Below are 23,508 nucleotides of genomic sequence, written 5' to 3'. Positions count from 1 at the left end.
TCACTATACCCATTGCTTAGCCCTTTCTCTAAGGGCTATTGCACAACAAGTGTAGAATGCCCTTTGAAATTTCCATGGAATTTCTTTGCTATATTTTTTAAAAGAAAAATTGCTTTATTAAGAGAAACACTTAATGTTCACGACAATTAACACAATGGGGCAAGAAAAATTACAAAGCAAAGCTAAGAGGATTGTGAAACTCCGAAACATTTCTTTGCTAATGTTTTCCAAAACCAAAACTAGACCAGCTCTCTATTTCAGTGCAATTCCGATACCAATGCTGTGAAGCAGCTATCACTTAAACATTTTATTGAACAAATTTACAAACAAGTTGTGCTGAATTATCACATTTTTTTCTATACCTCATAATCTTCATTACTATCATCTTTAGTAGAAGTGGCAACAACAACACTAAAATTCCGTTGTACACTCAGATCACATCTCTAAATTAACAACGGCCATTGTGCAAGCACACTCAGCTTCACAAACACTACAGATTGACGATTGCTCCTCATTGTACCATATTGCAAAATAACTACTAAAAATAGGAAACACACATAATTGATAAAATGTCACTAAATTATGTTTTTTATTTTATTTTATTTGAGTATATTTGTGATAGTCCTTTAGGGCAGACAGATGATTTACAGAAAATGGTAACAGGCTTATTACATATAATGGGATGAATGAATTGGCAGGGTATTCATCATCAAAGAATTATGTACAAGAGTCATCAGACTTGACCCCAAAAATATATGAGTGAGAAAAAACATTTTAGCCACTTCTCATTAGGCCTGTTTATTTCTTGTTGAGTGGGCTATAGAGAAAAATGCTGTAGGCACTAACTATATATCCTTGACAGTGAATATCAGATTCTACAACAGTCCTGCAATATATTGGGATAAGAGTTGATCTCCTGGCTTAAGTTTTAATAGATATTGAAAACTGAATGACCCCCACTCAGGAGGAATCAATGACAGAATCCAGTACGACGAATGAAGCTTTCACTACACGAAAAGCAAGGAGGTGGGTTAACTAATCCTGAACATGAGCCATATGCTGCCCAACAAAACGATTTTGTCATTCCCCCAGAACTTGATACAAGCTCAATATCTTCCAAGTATAACCCTTCACACGGGTAGTCATTACTACAAGCAAATTTTATTGCTTTCTCTGTCGCTGAAGTTCCTTTAATGTGCATAAAGGCTATATTCTCCACTTTAACAGCCGAAGTCTGCATAATACTAGATGTTAACAATGATACTATATTTTTAATGAACAGTTCTATTCAGAAACTGTGGTTAATGAAAACAACAAAGAGTCAGCAGTTCAAACATGAAAGGTCACAGCTGCACAGCCTTGCCAATATATAAAGACTAACTGTCTATCCAGTTTGAAAATTAAGGACAGTCTTTTGCTGAATAGGGTGTTATCAACATGCGAATGGAGACATGCACCTATCAACGAAGCAAACTATTTGTAAGATCTTTGATGCTTTTTTATTTTTGGTAAGTTACACACACACACACACAGTAGTTCTTAAACCCATTTCATCACCCTTCAACCATTTATTATGGAAGAATGAAGTGCCGGTTGATCCATAGCTCATTGGGAAGACCTTTGACAATATGCATGATATAAGGTGAATGAGATAGCCTATTCCTAGAAAATGGACTCGTCAAGATACACTTCAATATATATATGATAGGCATAAAATATGCCATTATCTCTCCCATAAGAAGGTTGTCTATTAATTTTAACATGTTAATCTGGTCCATAGTTAGAAGGATAGGAGAAGTTTTCCAGAACAAGTTCTATAAACAGTGGCAAAGAAAATTGCATCTCCTGCAAGGATCTTAGTAATAATAACACTAAAAAACTTTAAGAATTCCATACCTGATTTGCACATGGAATCCGTGAGTCGCAATAATATTGATCTATTATTATTGGATTTGATACATTTTCCATCAACACATTCTGGAAAATAATCTCAGTGGCAAAACCACTACCTCCCTGATGACAATATCAAAAAACAAGGATTCAATCATCCAAAAATTCTGCATTTCCTTGTGGGGTGTGTGCTTGTGTGTGTGTGTGTGTGAGAGAGAGAGAGAGAGAGAGATGCAAACTTGGTAAAGAAGATTACCTGCCATGTTTTGATCCTCAGCCCATTATCAGTGTTGGACAGCAAAGCTCCATCCACCATAACATCTTGCACCTGTGACCAAGAGTTTGATTTTCCCAAGCTTCCGATACTAAAGAATAAGGATCAGAATTAGTTAATGTGTTCATGAAATCCATAGTTTTAACTTATTCCGCCTACCTTATGCCGTGGCCTGGGCCACAGATAATGTCTTTGATCTGGATCCGTGAAGAATTGCTGACAATAGAGATGCAGTCATCTCCTAGAGTAAGTTTAAGATCTCAATATAAGATAATCAGTAATGCATAACTTGGAAGAACAAGAAATGAACAAAGATTTTAGAAAAAGAAACATGCATTTCTGGTTGCCAAAAATAGCACAGATATGGCATTTCACAACTCCTTTTCCAACCTCATCAAGTTGCAACAAGTGGGTCTTATCTAAATGAAAATTCTGTAAAACTGAGTTTCAAACTCCCCCGTCACCAAGCTAGATTTTTTATAATATGTTGCTTAAACAAATTATTTCTTTATTTTGCAAACGCCATCATGAAAGTGGAACCCAATTATAAACCTTCACATAAAATTTAAGAACCAAAAGAAAAAATAAGGAAATATATATGAGAAGTTTCATATGCATGATAGAAACAAGGCTAAGCATTAGTTTGCTCAGAATGATATTTTTATGATTAGAAATTAAGAATAAAGCTTCTTGTCGCAACTCTTTGTGGATAACCAACCTGTTCTGATTATGCTATCCTTGACCTCAACACCTTTTGAATCACTGATGTGAATTCCATCAGTATTAGGGCTACAAGCAGGCGCTATCACTTCGAGATGGGATGCAACAACCCGAAGACATTTGGTGAATGAAATGTGCATTTGTTGACTATCAAGCACCATAAGGTTCTTAACATTCACATACTTGCACCTATGGAAAGTAATGGCCTGCAGCGTTATTGTTTTACCATATTAGGAAAATAAATCTCTCAATGAAAAACTGAAACAATCAAATTAATGGAATTAACTGGACTTCTCCAAAAAAGAAAGCCAGCACTAACCGTTGGAGCATGTTTACACGGCTGCCATAAGACCATTTGAAGTCAAGGTTAGATCCAAGTAAATCAGTCTTTAAAGGAAATAAACTTAAGGAGCAAGATGGCAATACATTAGTTGAGTTAGTTTTGCAAGACCGAGCCCACCATTCCTGTCCCATCCCGTTGATTGTGCCTCCCCCTTCTATTGTAAGGTGATTCACCCCTTGGAAGTAGAGCCATTTACGATGACTCAAATCTTGCCAGGCATCAGGATCTTCAGGTGCAACTATTGTACCAGATATCTGTTAATAATACAAAATCAATAAAGTTAATAAAATAAAAGGTTTTTAACTAACAAATTTTGAAAAGATAATAATCTTGTAAATTTAGAGAAAGATACATTATGTTTGTCTAATTTGGTTATAGAAAGAAAGAAATTTGAATAATTTGAGTCTTGGAACATACCTGAATAGTAACCTTCGATCGGCAAGGCCCAATAAATTCAATAGGATGAATCAGAAACATATATTCAGTCGGAAGCACAATTCTTATTCGTCCAGAGAGAGAACAAGCTACTTCCCAGGCATCTTTGAAAGCCTGAAAGCATTGAAATACTATACTCAAGAATAGACTTTGAGCACTGTGAATGGAATAAATAAGGATGGTCCCTGCTTAAGTATTCATGAATCCTACTCCAGATATTTCTCACTTGCTATAGACAACAGAAATAGTTTTCTTTTTAAAAAACTAATTGGAAATTGGGTTTTTTGGTGTTATGTAATTGTCCTATCATCAAGAGGATACAAGTACAGAATGCCTTAAAAATTAAAAAGTAAATTCAATCATCTCTCCATAATAAACTAATACTTAATTTGATCACCAAGAGATGCAGGAACTGCACCCCACCCCACCTAATCCCTCCCAAAAAAAAGGGGAATCTTATTTAACAATCTGAACCAAATCAATTGAGATTCCAAACTTCCATTTAGTAATAAAGTGAAAAACATTCTCATATAATGATATAATAATGACCAATTCAGAGGGAGTTTATATTTCTCTTTAACAAAAAAATTATCATGATGTTCTTCAAAGCATTTAACTAAAACTAAAACAAAAAAAATTATGTCCACAATCTACAATATCCAAAAACACTCAATTAAGCTCAAAGTAAGTAACCATGGTTTCAAGAAGTGGGTAATGTTCAAATCACTCACTGAAAATACAAAAATCATGCATTTCAAAAAAAGAAAGTTAAAAAAAAAGACATAATCATTAGGTAACAAAAGTTGGGTCAGCAAATATCTACCTCAGTATCATCATTAACACCATCTCCTTGAGCACCAAAGTCACCAATAAAAAGGACCCGTTTGGATCTGGGTCGGGTTCTGGTCGTCCCATATAGTGGGAGCTGTAAGAAAGAGTCAAAAGCTTCTATATTTGATGTCAGAAATGTGAATGTAAAAAGAACGTAAACAATGAGCCATGTCGAAAATGAACAAGATCTAAGCTTCCTCATGTTCTGACACACCTGTCAAAAATGAGAGAGTGAGAGAATATATATATATATAAAATTGGGATTTCTGTTTAAAATTTGAGAACATGGGCTGTCTGTCTGTGCCGAATTGAATTTACCAAAACATTCAAAATAATTTTTTTTATTATTGAAAAAAATTGAAAAGAAATTAAAAAAAAAAAAAGTTTGTTCTTTAATCCTTTAATATACTTTGTATTTGTACCAATTAATGATACGTCGTTTAAAATTTTTATTTTGGCTCGAGCAGGGGTACCGATGGTAAATAATTAGAAGCTAGAAAAACGTACACGACAATGACATAAAGCAAAATGTACACGAAAAAAAGAAAAAAAATGTGCACGACAAACTGAAACGTCTTTTAAATTCTGTTCATAGGGGTGATTATATATATATATATATATATAAAACATAAACTAAAATATCATAAAGAAAAATCTCTAATTTTTAAAAATGTTATATAAAAGGTTTGTTGAACATTAAACTACCGGTTTAAATAAGAGAAATTACAATGTTCCATAAAGTTTTTTCCTTTTTTTTTTTGGCTAAAATATAATGTGCACTTTTTAAGTTTGATAAAAATTCATTTTAGTTCTTTAATTTTATTTTCGTTTAATTGAGTGTTTTAAGTTTTAAAGTTATTCAATTAATGCATTTTATCCATTTTCATTAAAAAAAATTGTCATTAAGTATACAATTAAATAAGGAAAAAAGTTTTTTTTTTTTTGAAAAAATTCTTACATAAAAAATCTATAAAATATTTTATAGATTTTTTCCATGTGATTTAAGGGAAATTTTTAAACAAAATTAGATAGAATGCTCGAATTGAATAAATTTGAAGTTTAAAGGATTCAATCGAACAAACGTACAGTTAAAATACTAAAATGAATTTCAACTAAAGTTAAGAGGGTGTAATTTGCATTTTAGTATCATAAATCTATTCTTCTTGAATTTTTGCAAGGCAGAAGACAACAGTGAGGGACCAAGGATTCCAAATCCTCATAAGTTTATATTATCTTTGAGAACCTTAAGGGAGAATTTAAGTTTATGCTTCTCAAATAGACCTTTGATCCTATTTGAAATGGCTATAAGTTGGCTCTTGTAAGCAGCCACTTTGGTACTTAGCTTGAGACTAATTAAAGCTTCCATAGGGTCATTAAATAAAGTTGCCCCAAATCTCACTTGTAGGGCTTTCACAAAAGCTTCTTAGCTTGCAATGTAAATAGACCAATATCCCAAAGAAGTGCTTCTCCATCAATGTTATATGAGGCCATAAAGACCCTTTGGTCATTGGAGTGTTGTATTATAAGAAGTACTGATTGATTTCATAATATTATTATTAAGTTTGTTCCGTTCCACTCAGAATGGCCAAAATATTCCATTCCGATTAGTCTAAAATATGTATGAAAGATGACTTTTGAGGCCTAGAAGCTTGTTAGGATCGACTGGGAGTGAGTGGGTATTTATTCGATGTCATTTTTAGGCAAGCACATGATGCTTACATACCATGTTATGCTCATGTGCCTTTTAGAACCTTTCAACTTTACACCTTATTTTCAGGGGCTCATTTACGGTTCACCTTATTTCTAGGGGCTCATTTAGGGTTCACTGGGGCTCATTTATGCTTACATCATTTCAATCTCTCTCTCTCTCTCTCTCTCTCTCTCTCTCACACACATAAAACCCTTTCTTTTTTATTTCTTTTTTTTTTATTTAATTTTTTGCAAAGTAATTAAGGAGAAATAGAGGAATAGATGAAAGCTTTAGATATGTAAGTTCAAGTCCACCCCAAAACTCCAAGATAGCTTGTCACTTATAAAGCCAATATCCCTTTCTATTTAACTAGTGGGGGTTCGGTATTTATTTTGATTTATAGTTGCTAATTTTGATTTGCTAAAGACCAAACATCTAAATCGATTTGTGATTTCAAATGTCAAACCAATGGTTACATTCTTTGATTTTGAATTTACATCCTTTCTTTAAAATATTTTTGCAAGATTTATGATCTTCTTAACTTTTTATTTCATCCATTAAAATATTTCATTAAGGTGAACTAGATTATGGAGTTCTTAACTTTTTATTCATCCATTTTGAAATAATTACATTCAATTTTATCACGTCATCAATAATTTAATTGAAGTTAAAATGGAGATAGTCAATACTTAATTTAATGTTGATAACATGATAAAATCTAATCCACTCATTCTTAAAATTAATGGATTGGATTTTTGTAACTTCATGATGGAGTTACCTTAAGAACCTGAAAAACCATTATTAATTTTCAAAAGGTTTGATAATATAAATTGAATTAAACTCTAAACACATCAAGTATTATAATTAGACTTTAATATTGTTTTCAAATACGTTTTGTGTATCATATGGGTTAACTACTAGTAATATATAAAAGTAAAAGTATTATTAGTTTCGTGTATCCAATGGTAGAGTAAGCTGCAATAGGCAATAGGAAGATGACTACGTATTATCCATAATACAAGGAAATCGTTCTAACTCTAGAAATTTTATTTTAAACAACACATTGTGCTTATTAGTATGCAGCCTGCTATAATCTTCTTGTGTAGCTACACTTGGGAAAGATGAGCATCGACATCTTTGGTCTGATCAATTGCAAACTGAAGCATTGTGTTTGGGTCAGGAACATCAACACTCAATTTCTCATGTATCAAAGTCCAGTGGACCAAGCTCCCCTCATCCTTTGGAGTAGCTTGAACAATGAATTTGAAACTCTTGTACGACTCCATGAGTAATCCTTCAATCACCTTCAAAGTGACTAAGTGATTTTTGTCATCTATGGTGATGAGTACCTCCTTAGACATTACAGCTTTCCCATCTTCGGTCTCAGAAAAAATAATCAAATGTGCAAACACATGTGAGACAAGATATAAACTTCATCTTTTTCATTGTTGTATACTAAATATATATTTATTGCTGGAAAGAAAAGCATGTATTATTTAATAAATCAACAGCATTACAAAATCAAAGCACATCTCTCGCAATAGTTAATGGATTTAGATTTGGGTGCAATTGAAATCAAGGACTAATTTTAGCAAAACCCGTCCATGATGAAATTGTACAATGGCAGCCACAGATGGATCCGTGGTTCAAAGTTAATGTGGACGGTGCGATCTTTGCTCAATCTCAAACAGTGGGAATCGGTGTTCTTCTTCCTAACTTTGCTGGGAGAGTGGAAGCCGTGCTAAGTAATAGCCTATCTGTGCTTAGGGGTGGTAATTTGTATCCGTTCTTGTCGTGTTAACTCATGAGTATCTAGCTATATAGGTCAACATTAACCCAATATATCTATTAAACGGATCAAGATTCCTTAACCCTAACACAATCCATTTATTAAACAGGTTATTCGTATCAACCTATTTATTAGATTTTATAAAATGAAAAAAAAATTATGAAAAAACATACAATTAAATATTTTTAATATAAAATTCAAAATTAACGAGTAACTGCATCATAAATAATAATTCAAAACTAAAGCATATCCTATATCACAAATAATCAATTACAATATGTCAAAGAAAATAAACCACAACAACTAATAAGTTTATATACTTAGAGCTTGAAGGGCATATTGGTAAAATGTTATTTAATTAAACGAGTCAAATAGGTCAAATGGGTTCTATATGTTGAACACTAACCCAACTCATTTATTAAATGGGTTAGTCATGTCAATCCGAATATGACACAGACCCATTAAGTCTCAACTCATAACCTTCTAATTTTGGGTCATGTCGTATTGAGTTCGCGGATCATATCCAATTTTGCCACCCCTATCTATGTCTTTGGGAGCACTTGAGACTGAAGTTGAGGCCATGGAGGAGGGTATTCAATTTGCATGGGACATGGGCATTTGTGATGTAATTGTGGAGAGTGACTCACAAATTGTAATTTCTGCTTTGATAAGGTCTAGAGAATCTCCAGTTGTTATTGCCAACATCATTGAAGGAATTCACCAAAAGCTGTATGAATTCAAAAGGGTACAATTTTCTCATGTAAAGAGATAGGGCAATCGCTCAACTCATATTTTAGCTCAGTATGCCAGGAACATTGATTCATATGTAACTTGGATAAAAGAAAATCCGCACATAGTTGAGTCTGATTTGGCACATGATGTATCGTTTTTATCTTCGTTTTAATAAGTAGCAATTTTCTTATAAAAAAGGGACTAATTTTAAAGTTAACTTTTGCCTTAGCTATTAGATTAAAAAAGTTAAAAAGTTTTGTGATGTAAGGATTGAGGGAAAAAAATGTAAAATTTTAACTTTTAATCTCATTATTTGGTTTTAATTGCACCTAGTGCAATAGCTACTAGAATTCAATCCATAATTAAAAAAAAAAACACACACACACACACACTATAGAAGATTGAAAGGCTGTACAAGACCAAATACAAAATTCTCGAAACCCCTCTCAGTGTGACAATGAGAAGCAAAGTTCCTTTCCCTAGGAATTATGAATGGCAAATTAATTGGAGGGTTAGATGATAGTTTGATTGGATCATAAATGGGTTTAATATATAATTATACATCTACCCATCTATTATTTGTCTAAATAAATTGTTGATATCTATTACCCATACAACCCATTTGTTATAGACAAGACTTAACCTGCCCATTTATCCAATTATTACATTCACATGCAAACATACGCCAAAAATATCTAAAAAGACTTAATCATCTTAAATTCTCTAAAATGATTCAAATTCCTCTAAAACCTTCTTTAAAAAAAAAAAAAAAATCAAAATATGCCCAATTCCTTCAAATTGACCAAAATACAACTAAAATATTCAAAACAACAAAAATACATTCTAAATATCTAAAATGATTAAATATACAAAAAAAAAAAAAAAAAAAATGACCGGATCTTCTGTTGGCTTAGTCCAGCCAATCTCTACAGCTTGCCACACCTTTTCATCTAAAGACTGCAAGAAAGCTCTCATGCGTACTTTCCAGTATGCATAGTTAGTGCCATCAAATAAAGGAGGTATAATTAAATATTGTCCTCTATCCATGACAAACAGGGGTCAATGGATCAACACAGCAAAGATTAAATCCTAATCAGAGTGTGCCTGCTCTGATACCACTTGATAGGTCACAATCTGAATGACCCCTCGTGATTAACCCTAATTAATTAATTTAGCCAAGTAATTAATTAATCAATTAATCATGCAATTTTATGGAAGCACAAACAAATCACCAAAAACTAAATATGCAGCGGAAAATAAATAACACGGTGATTTGTTTACGAATGGGGAAAACCCTAACGGCAAAAACCCAACTGGGTGATTTTCAGGTCACCACTTCCGAAACTCCACTATTATCAAATCAAGCGGTTACAAGTAAAGGAATCCCAAGTACCTTACCAACCTACAGTTAAACCCTTACCCCAATACCCAATTGGACTTGATCTGTAGTGATAGTTTCTACCTTTGATGCACGGCTCCCAAGAACTTGACTAACCAATGCGCGGATCCAAGTACGCGACTTCAAAACACCAACTGAGGAAGAATGGTTGGCTGCAAAGTTCTTCAGTTTATCCTTTATGATGAATAGCAGGAAGATGCTTGGTTACAAAACCCTATGGTGCAAATACACAGCAACTTCTTGATGGAAGATGAACTAGGTCAAGAACTTCGTCTGTTGATCACAATTTGCTTGAACAGAGATTGCTCAATGATAATGCAACTTGTGTCACCCTTGACGGCTCTTAAAATAATCCTTTTATATGTTTAGGGTTAGAAGAAAAGAAGACCTAAAAACATATTCACGGATCCCAAGAAAATCAGATTGGAAATCTGAATTTTTAAATCTCGACAGATAGCAGGTGTCGAGGTAGCTGTCGAGCAGGTGTTGAGCTTTAAAAACTTTGCACTTCAGCTTGCTTTCTCTTGGACAGACTTGATGACTTCAACACTTGACCTTGAAACATTGTTTCTTGAAGTATTAAAAACACCTAGAACTACCCAATTACAAGTAGAGTGCATTTTGTCAAAAGATTAGCCAATTTACATAAATAAGTGACATATGTTCTTAAATAAGTTAAAACATATATGTCCTAACATGGTATCCCAAAATATTTAGGACCAAGCATAGATTATATTAAAATTTGCAAAGGTATCAAATTTTTAAATGCCTTTTTTTTTTTGTGTGGCAAATGTGATGATATTAATGCCTTTAAAGTGGACATTAGAGAATAAATGATGAGCCCTCATTTGGACATAAAGCACAAACGAGTTCTCAGTATTAAATCGATATTCATGATTCCCAAAAATGCTGGAAGCTTTTGCTTTGCAAAGCTTCATGCACAAAAAAAATACCTCATCACGCCATATTGATAAGATCATAGGACATAGAAGCTCAACTTGAAAAACAATAAGGTAGAATCATATTTGGTAAGGTAGAATCATATTTGGTATCCCAAAATATTTAGGACCAAGCATAGATTATATTAAAATTTGCAAAGGTATCAAATTTTTAAATGCCTTTTTTTTTTTTGATGGCAAATGTGATGATATTAATGCCTTTAAAGTGGACATTAGGGAACAAATGATGAGCCCTCATTTGGACATAAAGCACAAACGAGTTCTCAGCATTAAACCGATATTCATGATTCCCAAAAATGCTGGAAGCTTTTGCTTTGCAAAGCTTCAAGCACAAAAAAAATAACCCATCACGCCATACTGATAAGATCATAGGACATAGAAGCTTAACTTGAAAAACAATAAGGTATGAACGGTTTTAGACCCCTTAAAACAACCAGATTGGTTAGCCTAAATTAATTAGCCAAGTTGTTACTTAGTCAAATTATGCAATTCTAGGTTAAAGCAATCAAATAATCATATCAAGATATAAAGCAGCGGAAAATAAATAAACACAAGATATGATGACCCAGGAAACCATTCGGTAAAAACCTAGGGAGGATTTGACCTAGCTATCCTCAAGGTAAACCTGAATCCATTATGCGAAAGAATCGAAGTTCATACAGAAGGACTACAAGCTCCCCGCTTGACTTCCTAATGCTACCCACCAGTAGAAGTTACTGACACGACCACGTGCAAGCTCCGAATCCACGGACTCCTTCTTTCTTGGATTCTCCAATCAGCTACAAGCACCCCCGCTTGATATTCTTTAAGCTTCAATGACAGCAACCAAGTTGATCATCAAGATATTGATACTATCTCTAACTTGAAAACCCTAAGCTTTGTGTAAAGGAAAGCTCCTCTAGATCTCACAAAAGATTTACACAAAACAGCAATGTATGAGCAACAATACAACTGGAGCAACCTCCAAAAGCGTGGCTAAGGTTTAGTTTTTATACCTAGGGTAAGAACATAAAACCCTAAACGTTTAATGAAGTAGGGTTGAGTTGGAAATTCTGCAGAATAATCAACCTGTGCGATTTTCGATCGATCGAGTCTATTCTTCGATCGATCGAGCCAGGCCGAAAGTCCCAAGTACTTCTGCAGCCACTCGATTCCAACTTTACAATAATAAACCAACTTTGAGCAAGCCTAAACAAGACTAAATACATTGTTTTGATCATGGTTTGCCAACATTACAAATTAGAGTTCTAAATATATAAAATCCTAAGACCTTAGAACCTAACAAGGTAGAATAATATTTGGTAAGGTAGAATCATATTTGGTATCCCAAAATATTTAGGACCAAGCATAGATTATATTAAAATTTGCAAAGGTATCAAATTTTTAAATGCCTTTTTTTTTTTTGTGGCAAATGTGATCAACATGCGCTTACTTAGCGGTACCCTTACTTAGCGGTCTTGTCCTTACACCTCTCAACAAAATGGTTGTGCAGAACAAAAACACCGTCACATTCTTGATGTTTTCCACACCCTTCTCATTTCTGCCTCTCTTGCTGAGCGCTTTTGGGGTGAGGCCGCACTCACTACTGTATACACCATTAATCGTATTCCTTCACCAACTACACACAACAAATCACCATTCGAGCTTCTCTATGGTCAAACCCCTGACTACTCCTCTCTTCGGGTTTTTGGTTGTGTTTGCTTCGTCTCTCTTCCTCCTCATGAACGAACAAAGCTCCAGCCTCATGCTTGTCTCTGTTGTTTCCTTGGTTATGGTGTATCTCAAAAGGGGTTTCACTGCTATGATCCCATTTCTCATCGTCTTCATGTCTCCCATCATATTGAGTTTTGGGAACATCGTCCTTTCACGAGTCTTCAGCAGTTTCCTGCGTCCTCTTCCTTCGAGTCTCCCATTTTTACTGATCTTTTCCTCCCTCTCTATCCTAAACTTGTGAAGGATTCTTCGACATCAGCTGCCTCTCTAGACGACTTATCTCTAGTTCTGTCCCCGGCATATGACCCGCTTGTCTTGGATCCTGTGGCACTACCCTCTCCTAAGTCTCCTATTGGTCCTAAACTTCATCGTTCTACTCGGCTAAGCATTCCTCCCCCTTATCTCTCTGATTATCACTACTCTTTTGCTCTTACCACCTTCTATGAACCTCACACCAATTATGAAGCCCATACTGACCCTATTTAGTAGCAAGCTATGAATGAAGAACTAGATGCCCTTCATAAGAATCACACTTGAGATATGGTTAATTTGCCTTCTAGTCAGTCTGTTATAGGTTGTAGGTGGGTTTACAAGACCAAGACCAAGGCTGATGGATCTATTGAACGATACAAGGCTCACCTAGTTGCCAAGGGCTTTACATAGGAGTATGGCATTGACTATGAGGAAACATTTGCTCCTATTGCTCGCCTTACATCTGTCAGATGTCTCATTGCTGTGGCTGTTGTTCGTCGTTGGTCTCTTTATCAAATGAATGTGAAGAATGTTCTCCTCAATGGAGACCTTCAAGAAGAAGTGTACATGCAACCACCCTTGGCTATCCACACTTAGGCAGTCAAGTTTGTCGCCTTCGTCGTGCTCTTTATGGCCTCAAGCAGGCTTGTCGAGTTTGGTTTGAAAAGTTTAGCTCAGTTGTTGCTCAGCAAGGTTTCACTTTGAGGCCTCATGACACTGCTCTCTTCGTTCGAAGATTCTCTGCTGGTATCACTCTTATTCTTCTTTATGTTGATGATATGATTATTACTGGAGATGATTCTGTAGGTTTCCGCTCTCTTCAACACTTCCTTAGTCAGCAATTTGAGATGAAAGATTTGGGCATTCTCAGCTATTTTCTTGGGCTTGAAATTACCTCATCCTCTGATGGATACTATCTTTCCCAAGCTAAATATGCTTTTGATCTTCTCTCCAATGCTGGTATCACCGACAATAAGACTGTTTCCACTCCCTTGGAATACAATGCAAAGTTCACACTCTTGGATGGTGAACCTATATTTGATTCTACTCGCTATCGTTAGTTGGTTGGTAGTCTGATCTATCTCACTATTACTCGTCCGGATATTTCACATCCTGTGGGTATGGTTAGTAAGTTCATGGATGCCCCTTATTCTGTCCACTATGTTGCCGTTCTTTGGATTCTCCGATATGTCAAGGGCATGCTTTATCACGGTCTACACTACTCCTCTCGGTATTTTCTCGAGCTTCATGCTTATTCAAATGCGGACTGGGCAGGTGATTGGACTGATCGATGCTCTATCATAGGTTTCTGTTTCCTGTTGGGTACTTCTCTTTTCTCGTGGCGTAGCAAGAAGTAGGATGTTGTTTCCCGTTCCAATACTAAGGCTGAGTATCGTGCCCTTACCGACACCACCTGTAAGCTTGTCTGGCTTTGCTGGCTCTTGGCTGACATGGATGCTCCACAGCCCACTGCCACTCCTCTTTATTGTGACAATCGTAGTGCTATCTACATTGCTCATAATGATGTCTTCCATGAACGCACTAAGCACATTGAGATTGACTACCACATCACTCACCAGCATCTCAAGAAAGGCAATCTCAAGCTGTTCTCCATCTCTTCTGCTAACTAGCCTGCTGATATCTTCACCAAGACTCACCCGCCTGGTCGTCTTCGAGATCTTATATCCAAACTCCAGTTGACTTCCTCCTTGCCACCTCAAGTTTGAGGGGGGATGTTAGTGTATAGTTTAGACTAGATTAGCCCATTGGGCTTGGCCCAGTATACTATACTTGTAGTTTACATATATTTGCTCGTACTGCACACATACTTAGCCTATATAAAGCTCTCTATTGTACATTATTATTTACACATCAATATACAGACTATTCAGTCTTTCTCTCTCACTTTATATTGTTAACACTAAATATCTAAAATGATTAAATATACCATCAAAATATTCAAATACCCCCTTAGAACCACTAAAATGACTAAAATACCCCTTAAAAACCATAAAAATAACCAAAATACCACAAAAACCATAAAAAATGGCTAAAACATCCCTTGAAACATCCAAAATAAACAAGATACCCTTTCATGAACATCTAAATGTGCAAAATACCCTCCTAAAAACCTTTAAATTGACAAAAATACCACTAAGAACCTCCAATATAAAAGAAAATACCCCAAAATAAATCCCGAAATATCCTAAAGACCCTTGAAAAGTTCAAACTGACCAAAATATACATGGACATTCAAAACGATCAAAATTCTATCTAAACATCTGAAATGGGCTTTTGATTTTAGGGCCCAACACTTGTTAAAAAAAGGAGAGCATGAGCTCAATCTTTAATGGCGAAAAAATATGGAGCACACGGGCCTGATTTGTGGAATCAAGCAAATTGGGTTCAATGATAGGAGAAAATATATGGTGTTTCAAAAACTCCAACTCAGCACACATGTGGAGTTTCTAAGACCAATGAAAAATTGACGAATGGATTAAAAATTACAACTCACCAAAGGTTATTTTAAAAAAAAAAAAAAAATACAAATACTCTCTAAATTTTCAAAGCACACCATCAAAACAACACTTCTCCTTTTTTTGAAAATCAAAATTTTCTCTCTATCTCTGCTCTCCTCTCTCACCGCTCTCTCTTCCAAACCTCCATAGCCACTGCCCACTGCCTAGCATCGTCGCCGGAGCTACGCTGCCGGACATAAACAGTTTTGAAAATATTAAATTTCACTATCCTGCCTCTCTTCCATTTCCCATTCTCCAAAATACCAAATCTCATCTCTCTCTGTTTCTCTCGCACCACCATACCACACCAGCACCTTCACCCTCTCTCAACTCCACCCCTTGACAGCCACTGCCTAGCATCGCCGATCATCACCAGTTCCGACAAGACTGACCTTTGTCTCGTCGAAAAACACCTAAAATTGTCTCTCCGTTGTCTTCAACCACAAAGTTTTCTTCACTGCTTTCAACTTCTGACTTTGCAAGAAGGTTTTCTCCTCACTTTTTTTCATTTTATTTTATCAATTTTCTGTTTACATATGTGTATTGATTTTTTTTTTTTTTTCCAAAAAAATTGACATATACGTTCTTATGTAGTCTTATGTAGAAAGTAAACTTGTACTGTTTGATAAAATGCTTCAATGAGTATAGATGCACTAATATACAGTAAAAGGGTTTTTTTTTTCATTGGTGGAAGATGCGTTGGTGATCGTTTGAAGGTGTTGTTCTATGGAGGAACCTAAAGAGGTGGGACATTTATGTTGTTCACTGGTGAGGATGAAATTAGTGGAGTAGATAACGTAGAGCATGGAGACGATGAGGAAGAACCAAATGAGGGTGTTTCTCAAGCCTATTTGTGGTCTCATTTGGTACCAATGTGGTAACTTTTTGTCGGTGTCTTCAACTTTGATGTTCTTGCTTCCCATGCTTTCAGTTCAAGGTGTGGCCAAGGAGAGGAGAAAGGTTGGGTTGAGAATTGTTCGGATCTAAGAGATGGTGAGAGTGGCATGGTATTTAAAGTATTTTAAGGAATGGAACAAAAGTTTGAATGCGGATAACATAAATACATGGTTGAAGTTTGCATCTTAGGTGGAACTGTGGAAGCCTTGTGATTTGTGTGCTGTGATTGTGATTTATCTGAGGCCATTAGTTTTTTGCTTTCATATGAAGTTATGAACCATTGAATTGGTTACGATTTGAAATATGATTTTGTACAACACATTCCTTGCAATTTTTATTATTATACAAATATGAGAGAGGGAAGGTGGAGGTGCTAGTGAGTGGTGACTGACTAGCACCACTCAAAAAATTGTTCTTTTAGATTAGATTAAAATTGTTATTTTTTCTTCTTCCAATATTGAAGCTGTACGTACAATCTTGTTTTGGGGTTGTACATATTTCTCATCTTTATATTTATATTGTAGTAATAAAGAAAGGGACAAAATAAGATTGGGCTGCCTAGATTAACATTGATGGTTCCTTCCAGGTAATATATGATGCTACTGTAGTCAAACTTCGTGCTGGTCACTAAGATGAAGTCAGTTCATATATTGCTTGCAGTGTACTTTGTTACTTGCATATAGTCTAAGTCTATATTGCCTTAGATATAAATAAAGAGGAATTTGGTACATTTTGTTAGATACCTTTGGATTATATCAACATCAATCATGTTTATTATTGGCTTTATATACCCTGCTTTTTTTGTTTTGCATCATGGCACCATGTGGCGCCAATTGTTGTTATGGAACCTTGCTAATTGTTTTTGCTATGTTGCTTATTTCTATTACTAAATCAAATTGTGTATGAGTTTGGAATTGATTGCTAAGAAAGTTTGAGAAAATAAGGGGACTATGTTTTAAATTCTTTGCTTGAGTTTCCAAACAAAGCTCTGTGGAGGATTACTCCAACTTGTGGAATTGCTAAGATGTGTTTTGTACTTGGTTTTGATGGTAATAGATAATGGTAGATTATATTGAGTAAATTTGAAGGATGGATTCCTACTTTAATTATACTATGCTCACTTTGGAATATTTCCATTGGGATATATTCTTGCTAACTATGCAACTTAGAGATTTTGTTAGATTTACATATGCTAGAATTAATCATATTAAATGTGCTCAGTTTTGCATTTTGACAGAATCATTGTTTCTTTTTATGCAATTCAATGAGACTTTTTTTTTTTCAAAACTTTTTTAGGTGGTGGTCTAGTTGCTTGTGAGCAGTATTGGAAATTTCATTAGTTTGATAAGCTCATCAATCTTTGGTTTGGGAAGCTTCAAGGGTAATGCATAGCAGTGTTGTTTGGACCATTTGGACTCACAGGATTCTTGTTACTCATGAAGACAAAAATCCTAATCCTTTGGAAGTTATTCTCACGGCTAAGAAATTGTTTTGCAAGTATAAGGAAGCTTTCAACATGGAAGGGAACCAGGGCAGAAAATACACAAGTACTAATTCTGTCAGTCAGAGCATGGGAGGGCATTGGGATTTGATTATCAAAATCTCAGGAGCCAAAGCAAGAAGAAGTGGCAGATCAGATCTAGCATATGAAGCTATTACCCCTCAAGGATTGACCATTTTCAAGGGGGGTGCAAGTTGTGCAGTAGCAACAGTAGTTGAAGCAACACAAGAAGCTCTAGTGGAGGCTGCGTTGATAGCTAAAACTTTTGGTTTTGTTAGAATTTTGTTTCTGTCTAGTAGGAAAGGTATAGTGAAGGCTTGTAACTTGAAATGTTCGAATGGTTGGAAGGATAGTTGATAGAACCTACTTGTACTATCCTCACAATCTCACAATTATTGTAGTTCTTTAGAGGGAACTAGGCCTCCAATGATTCTTTCGAGGGAATCGTCCTCCTAATCAGAATCTCAATGAGAAGCTAATCAATTGTATTCTTATTATCCTCCCAAATGATTACAATCAAATCAGCCTTTATACTTGGCTATAGTAGTCTAACAGAATTAGTAGTCTAACAGAATTACAGCTGGACTTGACAGTTAGACAATAGTACTACCCAATTAAGCCAGGCCTAACTAACTAACAATGTACAAGTAACTCATGCATCTAGTTATCAATTAGCATATATTCAGTAATCTTTAGAACACCTTGCCCACAAGGTGTGGGTACTGCTATTGCAGCTTAGGTAGCAGCTCCCAAGTAGCATCCTCGGATGATGAACCATCCCAATGGACTAGGACTTCGGTTACTGGCCTCTTCCTCAGTTGGACTGTCCTTTGCTGTAGAATTCCTTTGGGTGCAGGTGAGAGGTGACCTTGACCATCCACCGGTGGTAGAGTGGGAATTGGAGTGATGCGCTGTCCGAGTTTGGCTTTCAAACATGACACATGGAAGACTGGATGTATGCCAGAATCAGGTGGTAACTCCAGCTTGTATGCTACTGTTCCAATCCTTTGTAACACCTTAAAAGGGCCAAAGAACTTAGGTGCTAGCTTGCCAACTTGCTTTAGTCGAAGGGATTTCTGCTTGAAGGGTTGTAGCCTTAAAAAAACCCAGTCTCCCTCCGCAAAATACCTCTCCTATCTATGCTTATCAGCTTGCAATTTCATTCGGTCTTGTGCAGCAATCAAACTGCTCCTAAGAAGGCTCAGGACATGCTGTCTGTTCAACAAATATTCATCCACAGCTGCTGCCTTAGTGATTCCAGGGATATAATCCAGTAATTTTGGTGGTTCAAAGCCATAGAGAGCTTCAAACGGAGTCATTTTAGCTGATGTATGGAAATTTGTGTTGAACCAAAACTCAGCCAAGGGTAACCACTCAACCCACATCTTAGGCTTATCACCTGCAAATGCCCTCAAGTACTGCTCAAGACTTCTATTAACTACTTTTGTCTGCCCATCAGATTGTGGATGATAGGATGATGACATAGACAACTCAACACCCTGCTTTTTGAACAACTCCCCCCAAAATGTAGAAGTAAAAACCGGATCTCTATCACTCACAATAGAAACCGGCATGCCATGTAGCTTAAACACATGCTGCATAAACAGAGTTGCAACTTTTGCTGCAGAATAAGGATGGGAGAGAGGAATAAAATGGACAAATTTGGTTAGCCTATCCACTACTACCAACACAACATCCTGTTTCTGAGATTTGGGCAAACCTTCCACAAAATCCATGCTAATGTCAGTCCAAGGCTTATAAGGAATAGCCAAAGGCTGTAACAACCCAGCTGGTTTAGTTGTCTCGTGTTTGATTCGTTGACACACCTCACAACACCTAATGTAGTCCTTCAAATCTTTCTTCATACCCCACCAGAACCAATCTTTCTTGGCTCTATGTAATGTTTTTAAAAAACCGGAATGGCCACCTAAAGGGCTATCATGGACCAATTCAAGTACCTTACTCTTCAACTTGCATCTGTCACCCAAGTAAATTCGTCCCTTGTACAATAATAAGCCATTTGTCACACTAAACTTCCCTGTACTGGCAGTACCATCTTGAATAGACTGCAAAATCTTTTGGACTCCTGGATCATCTGCATAACTGGCCTTAAGCTCCTCAATCCAAGTGGGGCTGGGGAAAGATATTAAAAACATGCTTCCAGCATCTTGCTCAAGTGTTGAGTTGCAGTGAGAGATGAAAAACAAGCAACTATCTGGTTGTTGAACCAATGAGATACCCAACTGACCCTCCTGTTCCTCCTTTTCCCCTTGCCTAGACAAGGCATCAGCCACTACATTTTCTCTTCCTTTCTTGTATTCAATAATAAATGAGTACCCCAACAACTTAGTGACCCATTTTTGCTGCATAGGAGTGCCAATCCACTGCTCCAATAAGTGTTTAAGGCTTTGATGATCTGTTTTGATTACAAAGGGCATGCCAAGCAAATAAGGTCGCCATTTTTTAATTGCTTGGACCAAAGCTAACAACTCTTTTTCATAAGTGGACAAATGAACACTCTTCCCTTTTAAAGCTTGACTATGAAAAGCCAAGGGTCTATTGCCTTGCAGCAGGACAGCTCCAAGTCCATAACCAGAAGCATCACATTCGATCAAAAATGGTTTTGAGAAATCAGGCAGTGCTAACACAGGCGGTTGAGAGACAGCTAGTTTAAGATCCTCAAATGCTCTAGTTGCCTTGTCAGTCCACTCAAATGCATCCTTTTTGAGTAAGTCAGTAAGTGGAGAAGCAATTTGACCATAATGCTTGATAAATTTTCTGTAATAACCAGTCAAACCAAGAAAACCCCTTAAAGCTTTCACTGTTTTAGGAACCGGCCATTCTAGCATAGCTGCTGTCTTCTTAGGATCTGCTTTGACTCCCTCACCAGAAATAATATGCCCCAAATACTCGATTTCAGAACAAGCAAAGGCACATTTGCTTCTTTTGGTAAACAATTTATTATCAAGTAAGATCTGTAAAACTTGTCTCAAATGTGCTACATGATCATGCAAATTTTTGCTGTACACAAGAATGTCATAAAAAAAAACCAACACAAACTTCCTAAGAAATGGTCTAAACACTTCATTCATTAGGGATTGAAAAGTGGAAGGGGCATTTGTTAAGCCAAATGGCATGACTAGGAACTCATAATGGCCCTCATGAGTCCTAAAAGCTGTTTTTTCAATATCTTCTTCCTTCATTCGAATTTGATGATAACCAGACCTAAGGTCCAATTTTGAAAACACCCAGGCTCCACTCAACTCATCCAATAACTCATCAACAATTGGAATGGGAAATTTATCTTTCACAGTATCCTTATTAAGAGCCCTATAATCCACACACATCCTCCAACTCCCATCAGCCTTTCTAACTAACAAAACAGGATATGCAAATGGACTTTGGCTACATCTAACTGAACCTGACTTAAGTAAATCTCTAACAATAGATTCAATTTCAGACTTTTGGTAATAGGGATACCTGTAAGGTCTTTGACAAATGGGCTGAGTACCTAGCTTAAGCACAATCTGATGTTCATGACCTCTGGAAGGAGGCAGTCCCTTTGGTTCTTCAAAAACTGTAGCAAACTCATCTAACAAAGTCTGCACCTCTGGTACAAGTTGTTGCATCTGATCTGCACTAGTTTGCTGCATAATCTGCAATAAAAGACCCTTTCTAGCCGGTTTCTTGAAGAATTCCCCTCCATCTTGCATAAGGGACCCCGTTGGCTTTACACCATGTAATGTAACCTGCTTGTCTTAAAGGCAGAAAGACATCTCCATGATCTTGAAATCCCATTTGATGAGACCAAGAGTACTAAGCCATTGAGTACCCATCACCACATCACACCCCCCAAAGTCAGCACTTGTAAATTCAACCCAAAATCACTTCCTTGTATGCTTATTGATACATCTCTACACTCTCCCTTGGTTTTGATTAAGGCACCATTTGCTACTCTAACTTCAAGAATTCTTGTGGCATCTAAGGGTAAACTCAGTGTCTGTACCAAGGTGAAATCCAGAAAATTATGGGAGCTTCCTGTATCAAGGAGAATAACAACCCAATGTCCCCTAATCTGTCCCAAAACCCTCATAGTTCCTGGAGAGGGACTACCTAACAAAGCATACTGTGTAATCTCAGATTGCTCATGCCCAAATTCTGATTGTTCCTCCACTGCTAGCACCTCTTCTTCACCACTAACCTCCATGCCTTCCATGAGGAACAATTTTAATTCCTTTCACTGGTGTCCTCGATGCCATTTGGTATCACAATAGTAACAAAGCCCCTTCTTTCGTCTCTCCTCCATCTGAGTTGAAGATACCTTTTGTATCGGCACCCTTGATCTAATATCACCCTTGTTATCAGTTTTAACTACAGCTGGTGATGATGATGGTTGCCAATTGTTCTTGTTAAACTCATAGACAGGTTTATAAACCTTCCTACAAGACTGCAAATATTCTTCTTGAATCTTGGCCAACCCAAAAGCTGCATTTAGAGATCTTGGATTCTGCATCTTCACAGCTAATCTCACTTCATCCTTAAGACCACTCATGAAACAACTCAACTTATGGATTCGGGCAAATTTCTGATCCTATTGCTCAACATCTCAAATTGGCTTTTGTAAGCTGCAACAGAGGTGCTCTGCTTCAATTTGGTTAAGGCTTCCATAGGATCATCATATGGGGAAAGACCAAATCTGGTTTGAATAGCTCTAACAAAGGTTTCCCAAGAATCTAAAGATCTTTCACAATCTTGAAACCAAATTAGAGCCTCATCATCTAAATGGTAAGAAGCGTTCATGATTCTCTCATCTTCAAGAATATTATAATAGCTAAAAAACTGCACAGCTCTAAAAATCCAAGCTGAAGGATCACCTCCACTGAACCTAGGAAACTCCAATCTAATAGATTTAGCGAATTGAACTCCTACCTCAGGTCTTTGATGAACTTGATTTTGGTGAGCTTGATTTGATCACACCTCTGTTTCTTGATTGTTTCCTGGCTGCGGGACAGAGTCTTCTGTGTTGTCGCCTTGCTGGTAGTCTCTCTTCGAACACAGCTTGCAATCCCTTGAAATTGTTGTCTAAAGCTTCTAACCTTCGAGAAATCATTTCCATGGTAGAGGCATGATCATCCAGCCTCTGCTGAACCGCTGAAAACGTCTCACTCAACAGGGAATATCTTGTTCTTGCACCATGACTGAACCAGCTCTGATACCAAATGATAGAACCTACTTGTACTATCCTCACAATCTCACAATTATTGTAGTTCTTTAGAGGGAACTAGGCCTCCAATGATTCTTTCGAGGGAATCGTCCTCCTAATCAGAATCTCAATGAGAAGCTAATCAATTGTATTCTTATTATCCTCCCAAATGATTACAATCAAATCAGCCTTTATACTTGGCTATAGTAGTCTAACAGAATAAGTAGTCTAACAGAATTACAGCTGGACTTGACAGTTAGACAATAGTACTACCCAATTAAGCCAGGCCTAACTAACTAACAATGTACAAGTAACTCATGCATCTAGTTATCAATTAGCATATATTCAGTAACCTAACAAT

The 23,508-nt window shown here is 36.4% G+C and overlaps 2 protein-coding genes and 1 long non-coding RNA gene across 4 annotated transcripts in view; 2 read left to right on the top strand and 1 right to left on the bottom strand.

The window, feature by feature from the left end:
* Nucleotides 1–643: 643 nt before the first annotated feature.
* LOC112029400 (probable polygalacturonase At1g80170) lies at nucleotides 644–4,779 on the bottom strand. The gene is made up of 9 exons (XM_024062080.2): nucleotides 4,486–4,779; nucleotides 3,645–3,776; nucleotides 3,311–3,481; nucleotides 3,204–3,224; nucleotides 2,883–3,090; nucleotides 2,324–2,405; nucleotides 2,147–2,255; nucleotides 1,897–2,013; nucleotides 644–1,234 (listed from the first exon to the last, which is right to left on the bottom strand). Exons 1-9 carry the CDS (start codon nucleotides 4,693–4,695, stop codon nucleotides 971–973), a joined length of 1,314 nt encoding a protein of 437 aa, XP_023917848.1. The 5' UTR covers nucleotides 4,696–4,779; the 3' UTR covers nucleotides 644–970.
* Nucleotides 4,780–15,609: 10,830 nt separating this feature from the next.
* LOC136067950 (uncharacterized) lies at nucleotides 15,610–18,482 on the top strand. 2 transcript variants are annotated; one of them, XR_010629346.1, is made up of 3 exons: nucleotides 15,610–16,032; nucleotides 16,241–16,539; nucleotides 17,740–18,482. It is a non-coding gene; the product is annotated as an uncharacterized LOC136067950 (long non-coding RNA). The 2 variants fall into 2 exon arrangements; XR_010629345.1 differs by lacking the exon at nucleotides 17,740–18,482 and having other exon boundaries at nucleotides 16,241–16,953.
* A 3,358-nt stretch (nucleotides 18,483–21,840) lies between these two features.
* The window catches only part of LOC112039029 (small heat shock protein, chloroplastic), a 9,344-nt gene continuing 7,676 nt past the window's right edge, over nucleotides 21,841–23,508 (top strand). The window contains exon 1 of the mRNA XM_065774408.1: nucleotides 21,841–22,189. Coding sequence (XP_065630480.1) covers nucleotides 21,841–22,189 — 349 coding nt within the window. The remainder of the gene's footprint in view (nucleotides 22,190–23,508) is intronic.

This window comes from Quercus suber, unplaced genomic scaffold (genome assembly GCF_002906115.3).
Source record: "Quercus suber isolate HL8 unplaced genomic scaffold, Cork oak 2.0 scaffold_92, whole genome shotgun sequence".
NCBI lineage: Eukaryota > Viridiplantae > Streptophyta > Magnoliopsida > Fagales > Fagaceae > Quercus > Quercus suber.
The sequence above is the reverse complement of the archived record's forward strand: the minus strand, read 5'-3'. Positions and strand labels throughout refer to the sequence as shown.